The 20,039-nt window shown below is 40.6% G+C and overlaps 2 protein-coding genes across 2 annotated transcripts; both read left to right on the top strand.

The window, feature by feature from the left end:
• The first annotated feature begins 9,230 nt into the window (after window positions 1–9,230).
• On the top strand, window positions 9,231–15,563 carry Pka-c3 (Protein kinase, cAMP-dependent, catalytic subunit 3). The gene is made up of 5 exons (XM_071774997.1): window positions 9,231–10,594; window positions 13,074–13,236; window positions 14,017–14,280; window positions 14,635–14,965; window positions 15,148–15,563. Exons 1-5 carry the CDS (start codon window positions 10,504–10,506, stop codon window positions 15,292–15,294), a joined length of 996 nt encoding a protein of 331 aa, XP_071631098.1. The 5' UTR covers window positions 9,231–10,503; the 3' UTR covers window positions 15,295–15,563.
• A 141-nt stretch (window positions 15,564–15,704) lies between these two features.
• On the top strand, window positions 15,705–19,935 carry LOC139811004 (sodium channel protein Nach). Its single transcript, XM_071774995.1, has 9 exons — window positions 15,705–16,305; window positions 16,895–17,111; window positions 17,244–17,501; window positions 17,581–17,737; window positions 17,916–17,993; window positions 18,474–18,698; window positions 18,786–18,967; window positions 19,540–19,643; window positions 19,709–19,935. Exons 1-9 carry the CDS (start codon window positions 16,023–16,025, stop codon window positions 19,819–19,821), a joined length of 1,617 nt encoding a protein of 538 aa, XP_071631096.1. The 5' UTR covers window positions 15,705–16,022; the 3' UTR covers window positions 19,822–19,935.
• The last annotated feature ends 104 nt before the right edge of the window (window positions 19,936–20,039 follow it).

Raw genomic sequence — 20,039 nt, 5'->3', positions numbered from 1 at the left:
CGCAACCATTGTGTATCTTGATTTACACAAATCAACAGACCCCGTCGTGGGACCGACAGCGTAACTGTGTGTTGCGTCTCAATTTGCGAGGCACACACAAATTTTATGTCTGGTTCAAGCCCGACAGACAAACGCTTTGCATACATGAAAAAGAGATCTATGACCATCTGCTGTAAATTAACGTAACTTGACTGTAGCGAAAACAGTGTTTACAATTTTGACGAGATTTTTTGTTTTTGTGTTATTTATATTACGAAAAAAATTTAATAACATAATTAATATTTAATAATATTAATAACGTTTATTTCTTGTTATTAAAAATTCGCGTTACTTATTAAATTATTATATGAAGCAGAATAAAATTTATATGACGTTCAAAAATATATGCGTAAAAAATTTTTCTCCTTAAATATACTTACAAAATTTCTCTTTTTGTCACAATAGAGATGCGCGCACAAACCTATTCTGGAAATAAATTATTTCCTGATAACTGTAGTTTTGTGAAAGAAACGCGCCGGAAAACACGTATCTTTCGTCGAATGACTTCGACGAATAGCTCCGACTGACATACTTAACATTTTTTTTACGACTATGCAGGCTCGATAAGACGTGCCAACGAGCCAACAAAAATCACATCGACATTGACCGAACGGAGGAATGCGATCAAATTATTTTCGAAGTAATAATCGTTGTACGGGGGCATTTAACCGCGGTGTATTAAAAAGACTTCTGCGAGCAGCCATTATTTCCGTGCCGCGCGTTTCTCGATGTTCGAATAAACCGTGAGAACCAGAATGATGGCATGACCGGAAGAATGGCTTGAGAACTGAGAGACTTGCAGATAGTCGGCGAAGAATCGCAAGCATATACACGGTGCACCGAGAAGATTCGAATCGTGAGAACCGAGCGGGAAAACTCAATGTAGTACGCGCGTTACTCCCTCGGTTATATACTTTCTCGCTCCATAAATAAATTATTTCGCCGCGTTATGCGCAAAATCGATTCCTCCGTGAAACTTCATCTCGATCATTTTCGACGGTCGTGGATCGATTTTGTCTTAATCAGCATGAAACGAATTAAATCAAGCCGCACCGTAACCGCTCGACTACAAGATTCATTAGAAGTAAAAAAGGGAACTCACGATGCTAGATAACTAAGGTGTTAGTTTTTTGGTATTTTCTTGGTCATCGGTAATCGATTATCCTAAATGAGACAAAAATGAGAGTTATCGTTTCGACGTTGGTTACCACGAGACAACCGCGAAAAATTAGCATAATACAAGAAAACATAAAACACTTGCGGCAAGATATACTATGTATATCAAAAGTTACGATATGCGTAATTTGTGATATTTAATTACGCTTGAAATCAGTTTTTTGTTAGCACAATTTTTTTACCACGGAAAAATTGACTTGGAATTTATAAAGAAGCTTTGCAGGAAAGGGAGTACTTGTAACCGAAGGATACAGTGTGATTTCTGATACATTGTAGAAGTGGCTGGAGAAAGACAGGAACAGATAGACGGATACTTGACTAGATTATAGCCTGCGAGAGGACGGAGAGGATAGGAGAGGCACATCCTAACGTGAAAAACTCGACAACATGGCTCCGGTCGAACCTGAAGAATCGGTGTGGGAACGATTTCGTGGGTGGGAGCGAGCAAATCGAGAGAGAAGCGAGCGGAGATAGAGAAAGAGGGAGAGGATTCGCGAGACGAGACGTTGGAGTTTGAAGGACGAGCGTGGAGAACGCCTGGAGAACAAATCATGGCGCGCTTCGCGAGATCTAGCAGACGCGGCTTCCGGGAAGAGTCATCGATCCGTGACGGAAGAACAAGAAGGGGAAAAGAAACAGTCGACAGGCTTAGCACTTGCCTCCGCCTTCGCCGACCCCCTCTGACTCGATTTTTTTTTTTCGAGTTTTGTGTTCTTTTTCGTGGAGACACAAATCCGTATTGACCCCGTTCCGGTTCTCCGTGATTTATGACTCGAAATTCTCGGAGTAAACTTAGGCTATCGGTCTATTAATACCGAAATCTATTTCCGCTGTCATAATTGTACACCGAGATTAATGGCCTTTGTATCGTTTCGTTACGATCGTTCAACATTCGCGGTCTTTATCACGCCATTAACATCTTTTCGCTTTGATTTATCCTAGACTTGTCACTCAGTGCGACGTCGAGTCGACAATAGCTGTAGGATGAAAAACCGCTCTTGTTACGTATCATCCACTAAAGTCGTGCACGACATGCGTATAAACACATACAAACATATGCACATATTCATATGTGACATAAAGAGACGGACAACTCGGGCACACACATAGGACATACACACATATGCGCTACGGAGAGGTAAATATCCGCGAGTCTAGCGACGATCATGTCGCCACACTTTTCGCCTGACACAAAACAGGCTCGAGTCAAGAGGAGCCCCGGCGCCGAAGATCGCTGGTACGCCGGCCGTCGCCACCGCTGGCACCACTCATCCGCGTCTAAGGGCCGATATCACAGTCTCCGATTAATGTGATCCTCCGGTTAAACTCACTCTTCGTCTCTTTTTAGGGGGACAGTTAGAAAGAGATGCAGATTGAGTTTAATCGGAGGATCACGTTAATCGGAGACTGTGATATCGGCCCTAAACAATCGAAGCGACAAAACAAGGGAACCTTTCGGCGGAACGGTGACGGCGAGGATCACGACGACTGAAAACTTCATTCTCTCGATATTTAGAAATTGTTATTGCTGTCTCGGTAAAGATAAAGTCTCGGTAGAGCGACTTCTATCGATGGTGCATGTGCATCTGGAGAACGTTGCGAGTTGCGACATACCATTCCTCGAAGGCCACACCGCTATCGATTATTACCTTTCCAAGTTTCTTTGTCAGGGTTTCAGAGCGAGGCGCAACCAAAAAATGGAAATTCCTCATACCAACTCTCCGCTGGCTTATCTATCGGCTTGGATTCTGTAAATGGCACTGGAAGAATTCACGGGGGATTTAAGCAATAGGCCCGTGGAGCTCCCGTGTCATACACAGCGTCCGGCCTTACGGCGGCGTGATAAGCCTAGGAAATCATTTTCTGCTGCGCTTGTATCCGCGGCATTAAAACGTCCACCGACGCCGGCTATCAGTTTATAAACATCAAACACGTATGTATTGGAGAAACTTACATGGACCGAGCTCGTTGCCAACATCGCCCGCTCCACCATGGCTCTCCTGCCAGCTTTACACGTGAGACAAGAATTATTTTGCTCTTCGACTCTTTGTAGAGACATGTATAATATAATTCGTAGAAAGTATTATGTTTACTTTGTATAATTTTTCACAATTTATTTCTAATTTAGTTTCCGTCATCACTATGTACATCACTAACGCTTGTTGTCTGACTTAAGCAAACTTAAGCAACCAAAACTATTTTCTGATTGCAAACGGTAATATTAACCCTAATTAATTTTTCTAAGGTAATCTTTAAGAAATTTTAATTACCAACTTTTGTGCATGTCTAAATAATAAAATTACTAATAAAATAATGTACATTTTACAATAATTTTATTTACTTGAAATTCCATTTTGTGCCACTATTACGAGATACCAGCAGCCTGCCCCTATTTTCTTTACTTCCCGCGAGCCGCGGAGGCGCCGTGCATACACGTGGCAAGCAACCGCTTGGCAACGAGCAACGACCTCCTCCTGTGCAAGAACACGCCGCAAAGCGTCGCGGATGAGAGTCACGGGGAGGCGCATTTGCCGAGCGAAATGCTCGTTTCGTCGCGGCGCGCGGACGATGACGACGTACAGCGACGACAGGACAAGGAGAGGAGAGGAGAGGAGCGTAACGGAGGAGACAGAGCCAACCGGAAACGGACTTTGCGAAGGCAGAAGTAGAAAATGTCCGGGGGGAAAAAAGGCCACGTCAAGGTCCTCAGGCAGATTCGCAACGCGGCTTAAGTCGTGTCACACACCACCTGTCGCGCGCGGCTAAGGCAGGTAAATGCACAACTCTTCATCATCATCGCTCGCTGGAACCTCTCGCGGAAAAAGCGTCGACAACTCCGTGAAATATTCTCCCGCTCGCGTCTTATACGCGGAATCGGCAAAATCAGAAAGAAATCCGATGAAATTTTGCTTGGAATTCTCATTTCAAACTATCCGGCATGCCTTAACGTAAATTCTTTACGCGATAATATTTATCATCTCATCTATCTATATCTGTATTATTCACAATAGCAAGTTAACAAATATTTTGTCGACATTCCTCATAATTTTTCTATAGAAAGAAATATTGAATAAGTTTGCGCGCGAGACAAACACCCAGGTGTTGACTTTCTAAATACTATCCAAGCTCATCGCATTCTTCGTTGAAACGATCATCGAGAAATAATGCGCAGGGGGATGTAAATCTCGAATCGCAGACAAGTGCAGAAAGACAATCGATTCGACGAAGAACAAATCGTAATACCGGCATTTGATTACCTGTTGCGTCACACCTGTTGCTGCACGTACGCTCACCACGTGACTTCGTAGTGGCCGTGAAAAGATTTTCTCGATTGTCTACGTGCCACGTTGTACGATATCGCGGCAACGTCTATACGGCACATAGAAAAATATCAATATATGTATATAAACTATTTTTGCCAAAATTATTCCCTTATTTCAGATATACCTGAAGATGTATGTATTGCCAAATGAAGCGAAGAAAGAAGTTTTAAAATATCAGCAGAGTCGGAAATTCTATCATTTAAATATGAAAAGAATTTGAATAATAACAATATGCAAAAATTAATCTGAAAACGTGTGGCAAAGAATATTCAGGTTTTCCGATTCTTCTGACATGTTTTTAAACAATACAGAAAGGGAGTAGCGCGACGCGCGCGGTTCTAAATACAGCGCAGCTTGTACAACTGGACGTGACGTTTCAATTCGTAGGTTTTCAGCCGGAGAAATGAATATTTTCGATCCCGGCTGTTGATAAAACACCTCGTGGTTCGATCGTGCTCACGTCCTCTCAGGAATCTCTCCCGATCTCATTGTTCGTGGGCAGCAGGGCAGAAAGCGGCACTTCCGGTTTCAGGTTGAGTTGCACGACGGTCAGACGAACGAACAGACAGGCCTGGCTGCATCCTCTGACTCCCCAGGTAAGCACCTGCGCCATGTTGAGCATGATATAAACGGAGTGGAAGGGAAAGAGCATCGTAACGTCTCATTTCTGCGCTGAAATTCCTCGACGGAGTTCGGTGTTCCTCCGATCCAACATAAGCGGTTCCCCGCGTTTAAACAAACAATCGTTAAGATATTTTCACCCGATTGTACCTATTTTTTTTTATCGTGAATATTTCGCGATTGCATTCATTCATAATTCATAACGATGCAAGATTTCACCGGTATAATTAATGCGATGTGCATAATTAACAGTGGACGGCGAAGTTTCTGAAACGTTGAATTCTAGCTCCTCTCTCGCACACGGAGGAACGGAACCGTGACCTGTGCGTGCGCATAACAACGTTATTACTTTTTTTTAGCGCTTCTCAGCGCGGTACCCGCCGCGGAAAATTGTCATAGCAACGGGAAGTGGATAAGTCAGCGCGGAACCGGAAGTCGCCGTGGGATCGCTCGCGGAGGCAACGCTGAAAATACCGAGCGAAACCTTCGTGCTCCTTGGGAACCGCCGATTAGCCACACGCGCGCGTGTATATTTTTCGCCTGTGTCGTGTGTGCGGGCAATCATCGCGGTATACACACGCATACATACGCGGAAACGTGACGACGCGTAGAGTCTCGGAGTCGGAGATATACAAGCACACGCGGGGGACGCGAAACGTTAGGCGAATATACGGCGCAGATAAATCCTGTGGCTTTTTACAACGACCGCCGCAGAAGTTTCTTTAATCGTGAGAAAATAAAGATTATCGCTATTCAGCAAATCCATTGAAAGCCGCGTCGTCGTGTTCTGAGTAAAAAACTTGGAAACGGAGATTAGAGGGAGGTCAAATCACATTACGTTATTACTTGTGTTCCACGTTACACGGACGCAAGTGGAAACGGGTTTAATAAAGGACTTGCCTGCGTACCGTGACAAGGTAGGTCGATGACTCATGCTAATCATTGTTACGCTATGGAGAACGTTCGGCCTGGCAACTATTAAGAAAAGCATGAAGCCACACTTCGTCTTCAGTCTTTACCGATGTAGCGAAGAATGAACTTGACGAAGTGGTCGAAGGTGCCAAAAATCTAATGAAGCGCATCAATCAATGACACGTCAGCGGACGGGACATCCGGAGTATTCGGACGCTATTTAGCCAGATGTTTGGCAATTGGAGGATTAACAATAATGACATGGTAATGAGAAGTGATTTTATGCCAAAGTACATTAGAGCGACGTACTTATCTATTCGTCTCTTGGTTTCTAGATATCGAATTTGATCTACATCCAGAGACCGTGGGCGACGTTGACGTCACAGGCTGACCAATGGCTTTCTCGGCTCGGCGTCCTTGAAAAGTATGGACACTTTTGCGGTGGTGATTCAACATCGCAATTTATACTGTTGTTCGCTCTGAATAACGTGAGAAAACGCATAATAGCAGCGAAAAAAGCATTTACAAATATATGTTCAAAATCGACGATGCAATTTAATGAATTAAAAGAACGGTCAATGAATTTTTCAAAAAATTCAAGAAAAGATATCTACTCGCATATTGAATAATATTACAAAATTTATTTAGAATAAAAATGAATTTTCAAAAAGCGCAATTTGAATTTAGGAAAATGCGAGGCGAATTATGAAGATCCGATACTGCTGTTTATTAGTAGTTGGCTACTTTGAAATCTGTATACTTATTTCTCGAAACAACGATCGGTCTTCCCCGACAGTCAAACTCCGCCTTTCCTCGATAAAGCGTGCGATGTTCACGGGCCATCAATCTTCGACTATCGTCATCGCGAAAGCTAATATTGACTTACGATCAAAATCAGAACTTCGTAACAAATATATATCGATTCGACGACTCATTCGCATCCGCAAAGTGACGCTATAAAACGTCCGATCTCCGCCAGAACGGACGCATTTGTTTCTCGAATTACCGGTAAATATCGCTAGATGTTTACTAGAACTAAATGATATAGTGTGGCGGTCACTCAACACCAACATCCCTATCTAAATGTTAATAACGCGATTCTAAAAAAAAAGAAAAATTTGTAACCAAATATCAGTCTCTCTGTTAACCCTAGACAGACTCACTTATTTTTCTCATACGTGAATGACTCACTGGGGTAATACGTTACCCCAAACTTGCACCGCGTGTATAATATTTCCAGAATGTTCTTAGAAAACTTTATAATAGATAATTTTGTTTGTTGTTTAATAGGTAAGACGATAGTAGTCATCAATTTGCGGTAGTAAAAAAAAAACAGTAACAAAATTTTGAAAAACAAAACAAAGAACCAAAAATTTGGCTGAAATGATGCGAATTTGAATTTCGCGTGGGGTAACGTATTACCCCAGTGAGTCTGTCTAGGGTTAAATCAGGTCTCTTGAAATGCATCTTCCTGTTAAATATACAACAAAATGTTAGCGCACATTTTATCGATACATCGTTAAAAATCAGAATTCTTCTCTCTTCGTTTGTACATTATGAATACGTTAATAAAAAAAAGGCATTGTACTGAATGTTCCGGTAGATAGAACATCTACGTCGGTTGATTGGCCACGTAGCCTTTTTGTTGCGTTCCATTGAGTAATCGATGAACGGAGCTTTTATATAATGCGACACAATAAATGCGGCGCTTATTCCATCGTCGAAAACACGTGTGCGTCGCGGATCGTATCTCGTAACCGCAAACTATTTCAGTATACGCCTCGTACAAAGCTGGTATATGTGATTATTAAGGTGCTTATACTTGTCTTGGCATCGAATGACATCGCGCGACGGGATTTCCGGGAAACTATTATTTTTAGTTTGGTCGGTAATCAAGCTCCGCGCGTATTACGGAACGGATACCGAGACAACGATATCGAGATCACGCGACACACGTACGGCCGTTTCCTCTACAAAACTTTCGTTGAGCAGGGAGAGACGAAATTGTTAAACGTTAAGAGGCCCATTCTCGTATTCCGCGTATGAATAAAACAGGTGCACCTCAATAATTTATTTTGCAAGTTGACGCAATATGTAACACTTAGGCTATATACGTTTGTATCTATCTCGTTACGCAACAATCGCGCACACAGGCGTTGACGTTAAAGATCACGAAACACACGAGGACGCCAAATATCGGTTACGAAAGAACGCAGTCATGGATTCGTGACGGTAATTTACCCGCCTTGCATACCCGCGAACTTTTTTTTTCCACGATCTCGAATTAATGGAAACCGTAATAGGTCCACGCGCTGTCGTTGCTCTCACCGATAAAAAAACGGCGCGATTTTTCCGCTGATAAAATCGGCGAACATGCTTTTAACGCGCTTGCAGATCGCGGGCTAGCACTTAGCGATAAATATAAAAGCCCGCGATTTATGGGGGCTCGCGCTCTGGTAGCGCTGGGACCCGATACGTGTCGTCAGTCATCGCGACGTCGAGCGTCGGTAGCAAAATGCATCTGGACGATCGCCAAATTTAAAAATAAGTCGAAATTCGAAGGAATCGCCCGATCGTCAGCCGGCTCTCGCTCCGCGACCGTTGATCGTTTTGCAACGGCAGTAACGTATAGTCAATTTATGAAATATACCACGAGGATATCCGCTCTCTCGTGGACTTTGATATCTACAGCGGATTTTCCATGTTGACTTGACAAGCGACTTTTAGACTTTTAGTTAGTTTCTTTAAGCAGCGATCTTGTTTCCTTCACGAATGTATCATCAATAAAAATGTTGAAATGCACAGTCATCGTCCAGCATGATTCACGAAATGAATTTCAGGCTCGTCAGACTTATCCGGGAGGGAGCAGTTAAATCTCAGGATTTCTCTCGGGCGAATCTCGACGAGAGAGCAGCCCCCGTATTTATGGGGTTGACGCAACCGTCTCGCGTACGTTCGCCAAAATACGAAACCGAAAGTTTTAATTTAGAACAAACGATTCGTATTTTTGTGCCCGCTTTTATCGGGCCACGGCTTTCCGCTGGTGGGCCGCAGCGTCATGCGTATCTCGCGCCGATATCCTCCTCGAGGATCGATCGTGCGGTTCCTATAAATCTCGCCGGCTAGATGGTACAGACCGATGATGCTCAGTAAGAGTAAGCGCGAGTGGGCGCGAATGGGGGGTCCGAGGCAAGGGAGGGGGCAACAGAAGGATAGACAGCCTTTTCAGACCCCTCGGTGACCAGTTTAGTTCTGCTTGGCATCCGAACTGCGCGCTGCGCAGGGTCCAGGGATGACGCGGTAATCATCCTCCAGCCAGCAGCGTTTCGAGTTCCGTCCGATCGAACGGTTCGATGAATATCGGGGAAATGATACGATACAATTCTGCTGCTGCGATGTGCTCCGCTGACCGAGGCGCTTGCTGTCAGAGATCGCATTGGTGTTAGTGCGGCCCGACGCTCGTTTCTGGGAAGCGTGCGGTTTAATAAGCAATCACTCACGTGCGTCGCTCAGCTGCCGCGTATCAGAGTTTAAATAATGTGCTACTCCTGAATATCGAATAGAATTGAAAAGAAATTGGAATTATACCGTAAGACAGACGCGTTGAAATTAGAACCAAGGATGACAGCTTAGTTAACGAAGTTGCAAAACACGTAGCTGGGCATACGAAGTGAACGGGCGGAACGCTACCGATTGCAAATACCACTCGCGCGCGGGGTATATCCCTCCGAGCGGAAATCGCGGCAACGCTCGCGTGACGCGTTCGCGACTGCACTTTTTCTTTTTGCAATGATATTTAATCGGAGCACGGGAGAACCGAGCCGATAAAATTCGTTGATAGAGCCGCTCGACGCGTTGCGGCCGCGGTGGAAACGCGGAAAGCAAACTCGTTTTCTATACATTCGAATGCCCGAGCGAAACCGCGACGCGCACTTGCCGCCAGTTAAATGACACTTGTGAAATCGACGCGCACATTTTCACCGCTCCGAGCGAGAGCCGCAAGAAAGGAGAGTCGTTGACGCGGACATTCGTTCGGCTCGCTTTCGAGCAGTAGTTATGAGAACACTTCCTGGAGACAATACCAATCGCAAAGTGTTTTCCAATTGAAGGGGAATTCGCGGAAACGCCTGCTATCGTCTTCGAACGCGATCAGCGTGCACCGGGTGATCTTTACACATTTAGACTCGCGATCTTTATATCGGAGACCGACGAAGAGTCGTTTCTGGGAAGCTACGAGTTTACAAGCTACAAGTTGAAGTCACGCACAGCAGATATGAGCACGGGTAGTCGTCGGTACGTGGTCTAAGAATATCGCGGTGTGTGGATCGTTGAACCAGGGCTTCCTTTCTTCTTTCCACGTGTCGAGGTGCCTGGGAGAAATAAATCAGAAACTTTCTCTGACGACGCTCGGCTCGACAGTGCTCCGTAAACGATGTCGGGGGACACCACGTCTGACGACGAGGGATCGCAGGAGGATCCGCCACGATATGACATCGACGATTTGGAAATCATCAAGACCATCGGTAAGCACGAAATATTATCCTAGCCGAAAAACCGATTGGGATTACTCTATTTTACACTGAGCTCTCTGTCTCTCTCCCTACAATTTTATTTTTATTAAAATTTTATCTATAGCTAATATTTGTGGTTGGCATAAGTAAATAGTAAAGACTAAATCGATACAATACGCAATTTTTGAATTCTATGAAAGAGTTATTTTACATTCATTTTTCAGAAAATTTCTGAGAATTTTGTTTATAACTGGCACGATGTAAAAAAAATGGAAATTAAACTCGATAGCGTGATTAATATCTTTTAAAATATTGGTATATATTTATCAAATTATAAATACTTATATAAAATTACAATTAGAGAAATTTCTTACATTAACGATGCATAAAAGTACTGTTAGAAAGTTGTTAAATTCAGAGATATAAATTTGTGAACGTCGTATGTATATTTGTGCAAGAACAAATAGAAAGTAGAAACTCAGTTCGCAATAATAAAAATATAATATTTCGGATCACACGGGATTTAAGAAAAAATAACGAGCGAGAAGAAATCAAATTTGTCGTTTTCAAAGTGGGACACCAGAGAGTAAGAGGATATGCGGTATATATATTTAACTGCTCGTTAAAGTCAGAATTATGTGAGAGAATGGTTCGGAAAATTGCAGGTGCTCGGCCGGTGAGACTCTCTTTTTCCTCTTTTCGTAATTTTAGCCCCAGATGCGTTCGAGCTATATCGCCGTCAGTAGAGAAAAAAAATTTTTAAGACCCAGCTTCTGGATTTCGGTGTCGCTTGGACAATTTCTTCGCTCGAGACTGCCGCGCGACGACGCTTCACCTAAATTCGCGTCCGTCGCGCGCGAGTATTTAAAGCGTCCACGCCATCACCGGAAGCGCTTCGTCGTTTTACCGTTGACACCTGTTCCAAGTCATCGTTGGCCAGTGGTCTCCTCACCGTCGCGGCGGCGTCTGTAGACGACGCGCATGTATCATGCCGCCCGGCCGCCCCTGGCTAAGGGGCCTATCACGCGGCCAATTTCGTCTCGCGAGATACACTTTCGACACAAATGCACGCGCGCATAAACAATCTCGCGCGCGGTGGCCGCTGCAACGTGACGGCCAATTTCGCTGTTTAATTTGGCCAAGGCTCATTGCATGCGCGCTAATTGGTCACGGTACGTTAACCAGAACAACCGAGTCACCTGCATTCGTGGGAAAGTGCATTAAATAGACCGCGCCGCGCAATGCATATCACATCAAAAGAACGTCGAAAGCGTTGGTAATTAACGGTCACTTCAATGGTTCAATAGATGGCACATTTTGCTCACAAACGTACTTGTTATTCGTGAAGTCGTGTTGCATTGAACTTTGATCGTAATATCAACGGATCGAAGACCCACCCAGTATCATCGGAATGTCTCGTAAAATGCGAAACTTATTCAATTTAATAAGATTGACTCTCATAATATTGGAAGGAGGAAATTATTATGATATAAAATAATTATAAATTCTAATTTACGGATAGGGGAGACCGGGGCTAATTGTCACACTTTTCAAATACTGATTTTAAAAAAATGTTAGCAATATTTTATAATATTGTATACTACTTTATAATGTAGTTACATCCTTTAGGTGTAAGAAAAAAAAAATTTGATTTGTATATTTATACACAAAAAAGTTATTTAATTCTAAGTAAAATCGTGCAAATGTGACAATTTACCCCATACCCAGGGTTGGTTGTCATATGACTCTGGATTGATTGTCATGTATCTATCATGTAGAAGAAACATACGACAAATAGTTCCTAGTTTAATATTTTATTAAAGTTAGTGCCAGTTTTTGGTAAATTTAACTTGATAATATATATTGCAGCATGAATTAAACAAAAAATTAATCATTTTCATAAATTTTGTAATATAATTCTCATAAACTTAGAGTAAATAAAAGAATAATAATTCTTATAAACTTTGTAATACTTTCATAACTTTGAGTAAATAAAAGAATAATAATTCTCATAAACTTTGAATCCCATCTCATTTGAGACAACTTAGACCCTGAACGGTCATTTTTAACAAAGAAGTCATATTTATAAACTATGTTGCAATGACGGTTAACTAAATACAAGAAAAATTATCTAAAACTATAATATTTCTTATATGACTAAAAGGAAATTACGACTAATAATTCCAAAAACCAACGGAACAATAAAAATAGAGGTAAGGACAATTTACCCACGACCGCCAATTTTTAAAAAGTGCTCGTTAGTATCACATGCGATGTTTTCAAAACGAGCTATTTCGTACACCCGACTAACACGATAGGAGCAACTTACACTATAGAGAAGAATATTTCACTTAATCTATTAAATGAGATATAAGCTTTGTGACAACTTACCCGTGTGACTTCTAGCCCCGGTCTCTCCTATCTTTAAAGTCGCGCTTGTATTATAAACCCCAATAAATATCTAATTTAAATATTTAAATACAATTTTTAGGCACAGGCACTTTTGGCAGGGTGGTTCTCTGCAGGCATCATGAAACACCTCTCGCCCTAAAAATTCTCTCCATGGTGGACGTGATCAGACTGAAGCAAGTCGAGCACTTGCGCAATGAAGTCACAATTCTGAAGGAAGTTAAGCATCCTTTCATTGTCAACATGTAAGTATTATACGTCTATTATTGAATGGAAAACATTGCTTGAGAATGGTTGGCAATTACTCCCTAACTACTTCAAGCGTGCTTGCTCGAACGCGCGATGTAATGAAGGGAATGAAGAAAGTGTTGCGTTTGTCGGTCAAGGAAAAGATTCTCGTGAAGACGATACGGTAAAAAGCGCGGCCAAGTCTAAGCAGATACATGCAAACGCCGTTACGACTTGCGCCACGTCGCGATTAATAGCTGGATAAAGGCGAGAGAAATCGATCCACTCGCGAGAGGAACGCTTTTTCAGTCAGCGCTGCGAAATCGAGATCTGCGCTCGCGTAACAGCTCAGCTTGTCACCTTCTTTTCAAACTATGACCCCGGACTATATTCATAGACCGTTTCTTATTTCAAGACCGTCTTAAGTAACGTCTTAAGATGCTAATACGGCTCTGCGATTGGTTTATAACATCTTAACTCTAGCTCGCTACACTCCGGTCCAGTGGACCGTTGAACGTTTTTCAGTTTTCTAATTTTCACGTAATAACATAATTTTCTAGTTTCCTTATAATAAGTTTATAATTTTAATTCAAATCATTTTCTTGACCTAATAATTATCATAAACATCTTATTCAGAGTCTGTACTTCCAATTTCTACAGTACAAGCTAAAAAATATTAATTAGAATGAAAATGACAATGCGACAAAGTCGAGCGGTCTCACGGACCAGAGTGTGGCGAATTAAGGGCTCGAAAATAAGTGTGACTAGGATTAAGATTATGGGGCTGCTTTTTTCAGGCTGTGGAGCGGCAGGGACGAGGCCAGGGTGTACATGCTGCTGGAGTTTGTCGCCGGCGGAGAGCTCTTCTCCTACCTGAGGGCGGCCGGAAGATTCGCCGGACCCACGAGTTGTTTCTACGCGGCCGAAATAGTTTGCGCCCTGGATTATCTGCACAGCAAGCATATAGTTTACAGAGACCTCAAGCCAGAGAATCTTCTCCTCGATAGTCAGGGCCACCTCAAAATCACCGATTTCGGTTTTTCCAAGAAACTTACGGATAGGTGAGTCACTCAGAACGAGAATAACTTAAAAATAGGATATGAATTGACGAAGATTGAAAATAAATAAATTGAAGTTTGCTTGTTAATAAAACGGTAAAAAAATTATCTCTAGTAAGCGTGTAAGAGTAAAATTAACAAGTTTACATAATAAAATGTTCTGTAATCTAATGTAATTTTTTGTTTTTTACTTACTAATTTCTGTAAGTTAAAATTGCATTGATAAAAATCATCTGTTATAAAGCAAGATCTGCAATGTCACACAATTAGCATATGTTACGGCTGAACTTCACCTGTTACGGCATGTCATAATAAACATTGTGAAACCGTGGCTATAATTAACACGTGCATTTTTAGAACATGGACTTTGTGTGGTACGCCAGAATACTTGGCGCCGGAAATAATTCAAAGCAAAGGACACAATAAAGCCGTAGACTGGTGGGCGTTAGGCGTTTTAATTTACGAGATGCTGGCGGGATATCCGCCGTTCTTCGACGACAACCCTTTCGGGATCTACGAGAAGATCCTGAGCGGTAGGATAGAATGGCCGAAGCACATGGATCCCATCGCGAAGGATCTGATCAAGAAATTATTGATCGCCGACCGTACCAAGAGATTGGGAAACATGAGGCAGGGCGCCGAGGACGTCAAGAGGCATCGATGGTTTAAGCTGGTCGAATGGCCCTTGGTAATTTGATCATATCAGTCTACTTAATTTCGCGTGATGTATGATGCGCAAGCGAGATAAAAAAAAATGACGGAAGCGAAAAAAATTAGTATTTAATAAGTGTAATCACTGTATGCGTGCCTTTACGTTTCGTGATATGTCGGAAGCGCAGCGGCGGTTAAACGATCGATGAATGTCCACAGGTGCCGCAAAGAGCCTTGACACCCCCGATAAGGCCACGAGTGAAAACGCCGGGCGACGCAAGCTGCTTCGACGATTATCCCGAAACCGACTGGCGTTCCCAACCACCCTTGCCGCCGGACCAACTAGCTCTGTTTCAAGATTTTTGACAGTTAGTGTGACGATGCCCCTTGAATAGTCACAAATATTTTAAGCTCACAAGTTCACCATGGCACCGCGCTAAATAGAAGAACTCACTTTGTGGTATAGAACAACCGTGATCACGATATGTTGATAATAATTAAATTTCCATTCTGTACATAGGTATAACTTTTTATATTTCGTTGCGTGTTACTTATTTATTTGTACGTGCTCTAAGCTAGATATTCCTTTTTGTTGTTTTCATGAGATTCTGTAAATAAAGGTTGAACAGTTGAAATTTTAAGTGTACATTTTAATGCTCAACTTATCTGTTTCTCTTAAAACTGTTGAGAGTCATAAGATATTACGTCGCCATACGTATATTGCTGAGCTGTATTTTTTAAATACATAATAGAATCAATTTATACTTTTAATCGCGGTCGTCGGAAAATAAATCTGTTTAAAGTACTGCATTTATCACGATTATCAGATTTGCCATCATATTTCATTAATTTTGCAAAATGTAATAAATTATTTAAAGTATCAGCCTTGACACGCTAGGTTTGCTTTATCGCAGCAACACAGCAACTTTCTACGCAAAGCGATAAAATCAACGTGATTCTGATCAAACAACAGTATAAAGCAGCACACCGTAGAAGAAGCATTATCAAGAGAATAGTTCTGTGTGTGAAATATTCTGTAAGCAGTGAACGTCAAAGAAGCATTGACAAAACCGTGGATTTTGGTCTACGTCACGATGTTAGATACTTCACAGCATAGGCGACATAGAGTGAAGAAGATTACAGTGAATCATGTAGAAGCCTCGAAAAGGATGAGAAAAGAATTATTCGACCATGCTAATATCAAATTGTACAATCGGTCGGTGGTAAAGAGTAAAAAAGTGACTGCTCTACAACTCTTGCGAGAATATCTGCCTATCAGTTCGGTGCATGGCATGCAGTACTTCAGTAAATTGCAAATAAAATCCAGCATTATCGGAAAGATCTTCTGGACTTTAATTATGATTTGCAGTTTTGTGTGTAGGTATAACGAATGTATACACGGAAAGAACGGTTTTGCTGCGAAATATCTAAAAATTTAACTAGATACCTACAGATCTGAAAATAATTTTGTTGTACCATCAAAATAATTATGTAGAACACTCAAACTGATTGCTAAAATGTCAAAATATTTTTTATAGCATTATTATCATACTTCAGCGACCTACTATAATTATTTTGATGGTGCAACAAAATAATTTTTAGATCTGTATCTAACTAAATATTTTATAGATACTTCAGCAAAACCGTTCTTTCCGTGTCATACACAGATATAATACATATTTGCATTTTTAACCCTTTGGCTATGATTGAGTTGATCACGGAGCTGTACCGCTGTATGCACAGCTCGATGAAACAAATGCAGATCAAAGAAAATGAGGATATTCTGTTTGATAGCGATAAGACATTGAGCGATAAGAAAAGAACCATGCTATAATTTATAGCGTTTTGTCGCAAAAGATCGTTTAAAATAAAGCCACTATAATGACATGGCCAAAGAGTTAATTATTAATTAGCTGTAGTGCTCGATATACGTTGAAATTTGTCAAATGTGACATCGTTCTTTTAGTCTTAGCTTTGATGCTTCATAAATTCTGGGTGCGTTACAGCACTAATCCAACCCGCAGCATTATTCGGTCGTTTCACACGCCAATATTTAGGGCCCCCTTCCCAGCTCTGACTATTTGTCCATTAATACCACCGAAGGCTGCAAGACGCAGAAAAGTATTCGAAAGTTTGCATATACCGCACAATATGACTAACAACACAGCGAGATTCCTAGTTAGGTACATGTATTTTTTATTACAGTGCACGTAATGTGTAAAAGTAAACAAATGCAATTATGCAATTCTGCAAACAAGCAACTAATATTTAAGATTTATATTTAATAATAATAAAGAGTACGAAATTTCTCTTAGATATGGACCCGCATTTGCGAATGAGAATGCTCCTGGTGGTAAGACGCATGTGGACGAGTTGAAATTACTGTTAAAGACAAATAATATGACGCTGGTAGATTTAGTAAGAGCTTTGCGACCTTGCGAAGACATATTCGATTTTTGTAGTTGGAACGACGATGAGAAAGATTGCAGCGAACTGTTCAAAGTATCTTACACTTTCGCAGGTATATGTTGTTCCTTCAATTATCTTCTCGAAGATTACATAAAAAATGGCAGGTAATTATATTTATTTCATTACATATAAATTATTATTATTACACAATTGTCTCACGTCTTGACTTTGTTTCAATTAAAGTAAGATCACTGCAGATTTCGACGATCTTCTCACAACTCCTTTCTACGGAGCAAGATCCGGTCTTAAGGTTATTTTAAATCGAGATTTTTTGGTCGAGGATGGGGATGACACGGAAGAAAAATACGTCAAATATTCAACAAATTCCGTCGGTCTTGTGGTACAAAATTGACAGATGTAATATTAACGTTTCTAAATAATTTAACGTTCTTCGAGTAATTTTATGTTTCCTGTATTAAAAAAGAAAATTATATTCATGAATGTCAGTGGGAGACATTTGCCTCTCACATTTCTTCAAATGCGTATTGTATATATCTGATTTTTTTTCTGTGCGATAGATGTTCCCTCATCATCCTCTGGAATATGTCACCACTATAGCTACTAGACAAATTCTGCAAACAGAGCAAGAATTACAGGTGATCATGTATTTTCATATATAAATCTGTACCTTAGAGGTCAAAAATCATATCTCCGTTATTATGAATTTAGATAAAACAAGATTTAAAGTTTTAAATAGGAAAATAATATATTTTTTTTACATATAAAATAAAAGTTAACTGACATGTTTAATAGTACAACTGCCAATAACACGCTGTACCCTGTTTAAAAATTAGGCACTGTAAAGATTTTTAATATGACTTTTTTCTGAACATTGTGTATCTTGGGAACTAATAATAATTAATAGACATAAGACGCATTACCATTATATAATTTAAACTCCTGTTATATTGAAAAATGTATTAACTCCATTTTGACAAAAACTGGAGGTACGATTTTTTACTTCTTAGGTACAAAAATACAATTATATTCTTTTAAGTAATATTATTAAAAAAAATGTTTAGTCAAACATTTCCTAAGTATTTCGCATAATATCTGATTACTTTGGCGCAATCTAGATCTCCATAATTCCGTCTGTCAAGAAAAAACTGTCTGGGTATTATAAACGAAATTCTATCGGTAAATGGGTTCCAAAATGCGCAGACAAGAAAACTGAACTGAAGTATTTTCCTGTATATCAATATTCCAACTGCTTTATCAGCTGCTCTATAGAGGCTGTTCTCCAAGCCTGTGGTTGTGTGCCACATTACTACACGCCTATAGCTCATAAATATTCTTTAAGAGTAACTTTAAAGTTTTATAATAAAATGATGAAAATTTTATAATAAAATCATAGCATATTCTATAAATTAATATACTAATACTTGTAGATTTGTGACTGGGAAGATTTCGAGTGTCTTTACAGGAACGCTAACAATATACGGGTCATTCAAAATGTTTTTACAGAAAATTTCACGTGTGAATGTTTAACTCCATGCTGGAACGTAATATACGAGCTACGAACTTCCATGCTTGTTTTAAATGGTGATCACTATTTCAATTCCCCGATGTAGTAAGTAATAATAAAACAACCCAAATCACATATCTCTTAAGGCTCCTGGGTACTCGTCGCGGCCATGTTGGACTGTGACGTCAGAAGCGAGAAATGACACATTGGAAATTTTTGCGTGGTATTTCCAAATAAAAAGATATTTGCTTAAAATATCACTACAGATCACTTGAGCACATTTTAAAAATACTCCGAGTTGCATCCCTTTCCTTTAACAGTTATTAAACATCCGTAAAACGAATGTGAAACGATGCAGGCTTATGCGCAGGCGCATGACTAGGTTTCGTATTACATTAATTTTACGGCTGTTTATTAACTGCGTCAAGGGAAAGGGGTAGATCTAACCTGAACTCGGAGTATTTCCAAAGTGTGCTGAAGTGATCTGAAGTGTTATTTTATGCAAATACCTTTTTATTTGGAAATGCCATGCAAGAATTCTCAACGTGTCAAATCTCAACGTTTCTCGCTTCTGACGTCACATCTCACGAGATGTCGGGAAAGACCCCAGGAACCTTAAAACATTATTTTTAAAAAATATATTGCATTCCCATACATATATTTTTGTTTTATTTCAGCCGAAATCTTTCAAAAGCTCAGTCTGTTTTAAAAGTATTTATGAGATCCGAGACATTTATAGAAATGGATACAATCCCGGTTGCTGACGAATTATATTTGCTAGGTAAATGATCGTTTCCACTTCCATACTAATCTTTTAATGTCTTAATTAAAAGGAAAACTTTTCAGCATCGCTGGGTGGCATATTTAGTCTTTTCTTGGGATGCAGCTTCATAAGTGCCATCGAGATTTTTTACTTTGTAGGATTATTTTTTCGTACCAAGTCCAAGAAATCAAAATAATCGTCGATCAGAAGTTTCACGCCGATATATTAAACAGCGATTGTTTGCAATATATTAAACAATATTTGTGTAATTAAGATTGTAAATTTTTAACAATATAATTGGATGTCCGATCGCATTAGGAGGATTGATTAAATGGGATACTTGTTGGCATTGCTACACCGGCATCTTTCGGGACACCGGGTGTGCGGATGCCACGTCGAGCAACTACGTATCTG

The sequence above is a fragment of the Temnothorax longispinosus genome, chromosome 4 (genome assembly GCF_030848805.1).
Source record: "Temnothorax longispinosus isolate EJ_2023e chromosome 4, Tlon_JGU_v1, whole genome shotgun sequence".
Lineage (NCBI taxonomy): Eukaryota > Metazoa > Arthropoda > Insecta > Hymenoptera > Formicidae > Temnothorax > Temnothorax longispinosus.
The sequence above is the reverse complement of the archived record's forward strand: the minus strand, read 5'-3'. Positions and strand labels throughout refer to the sequence as shown.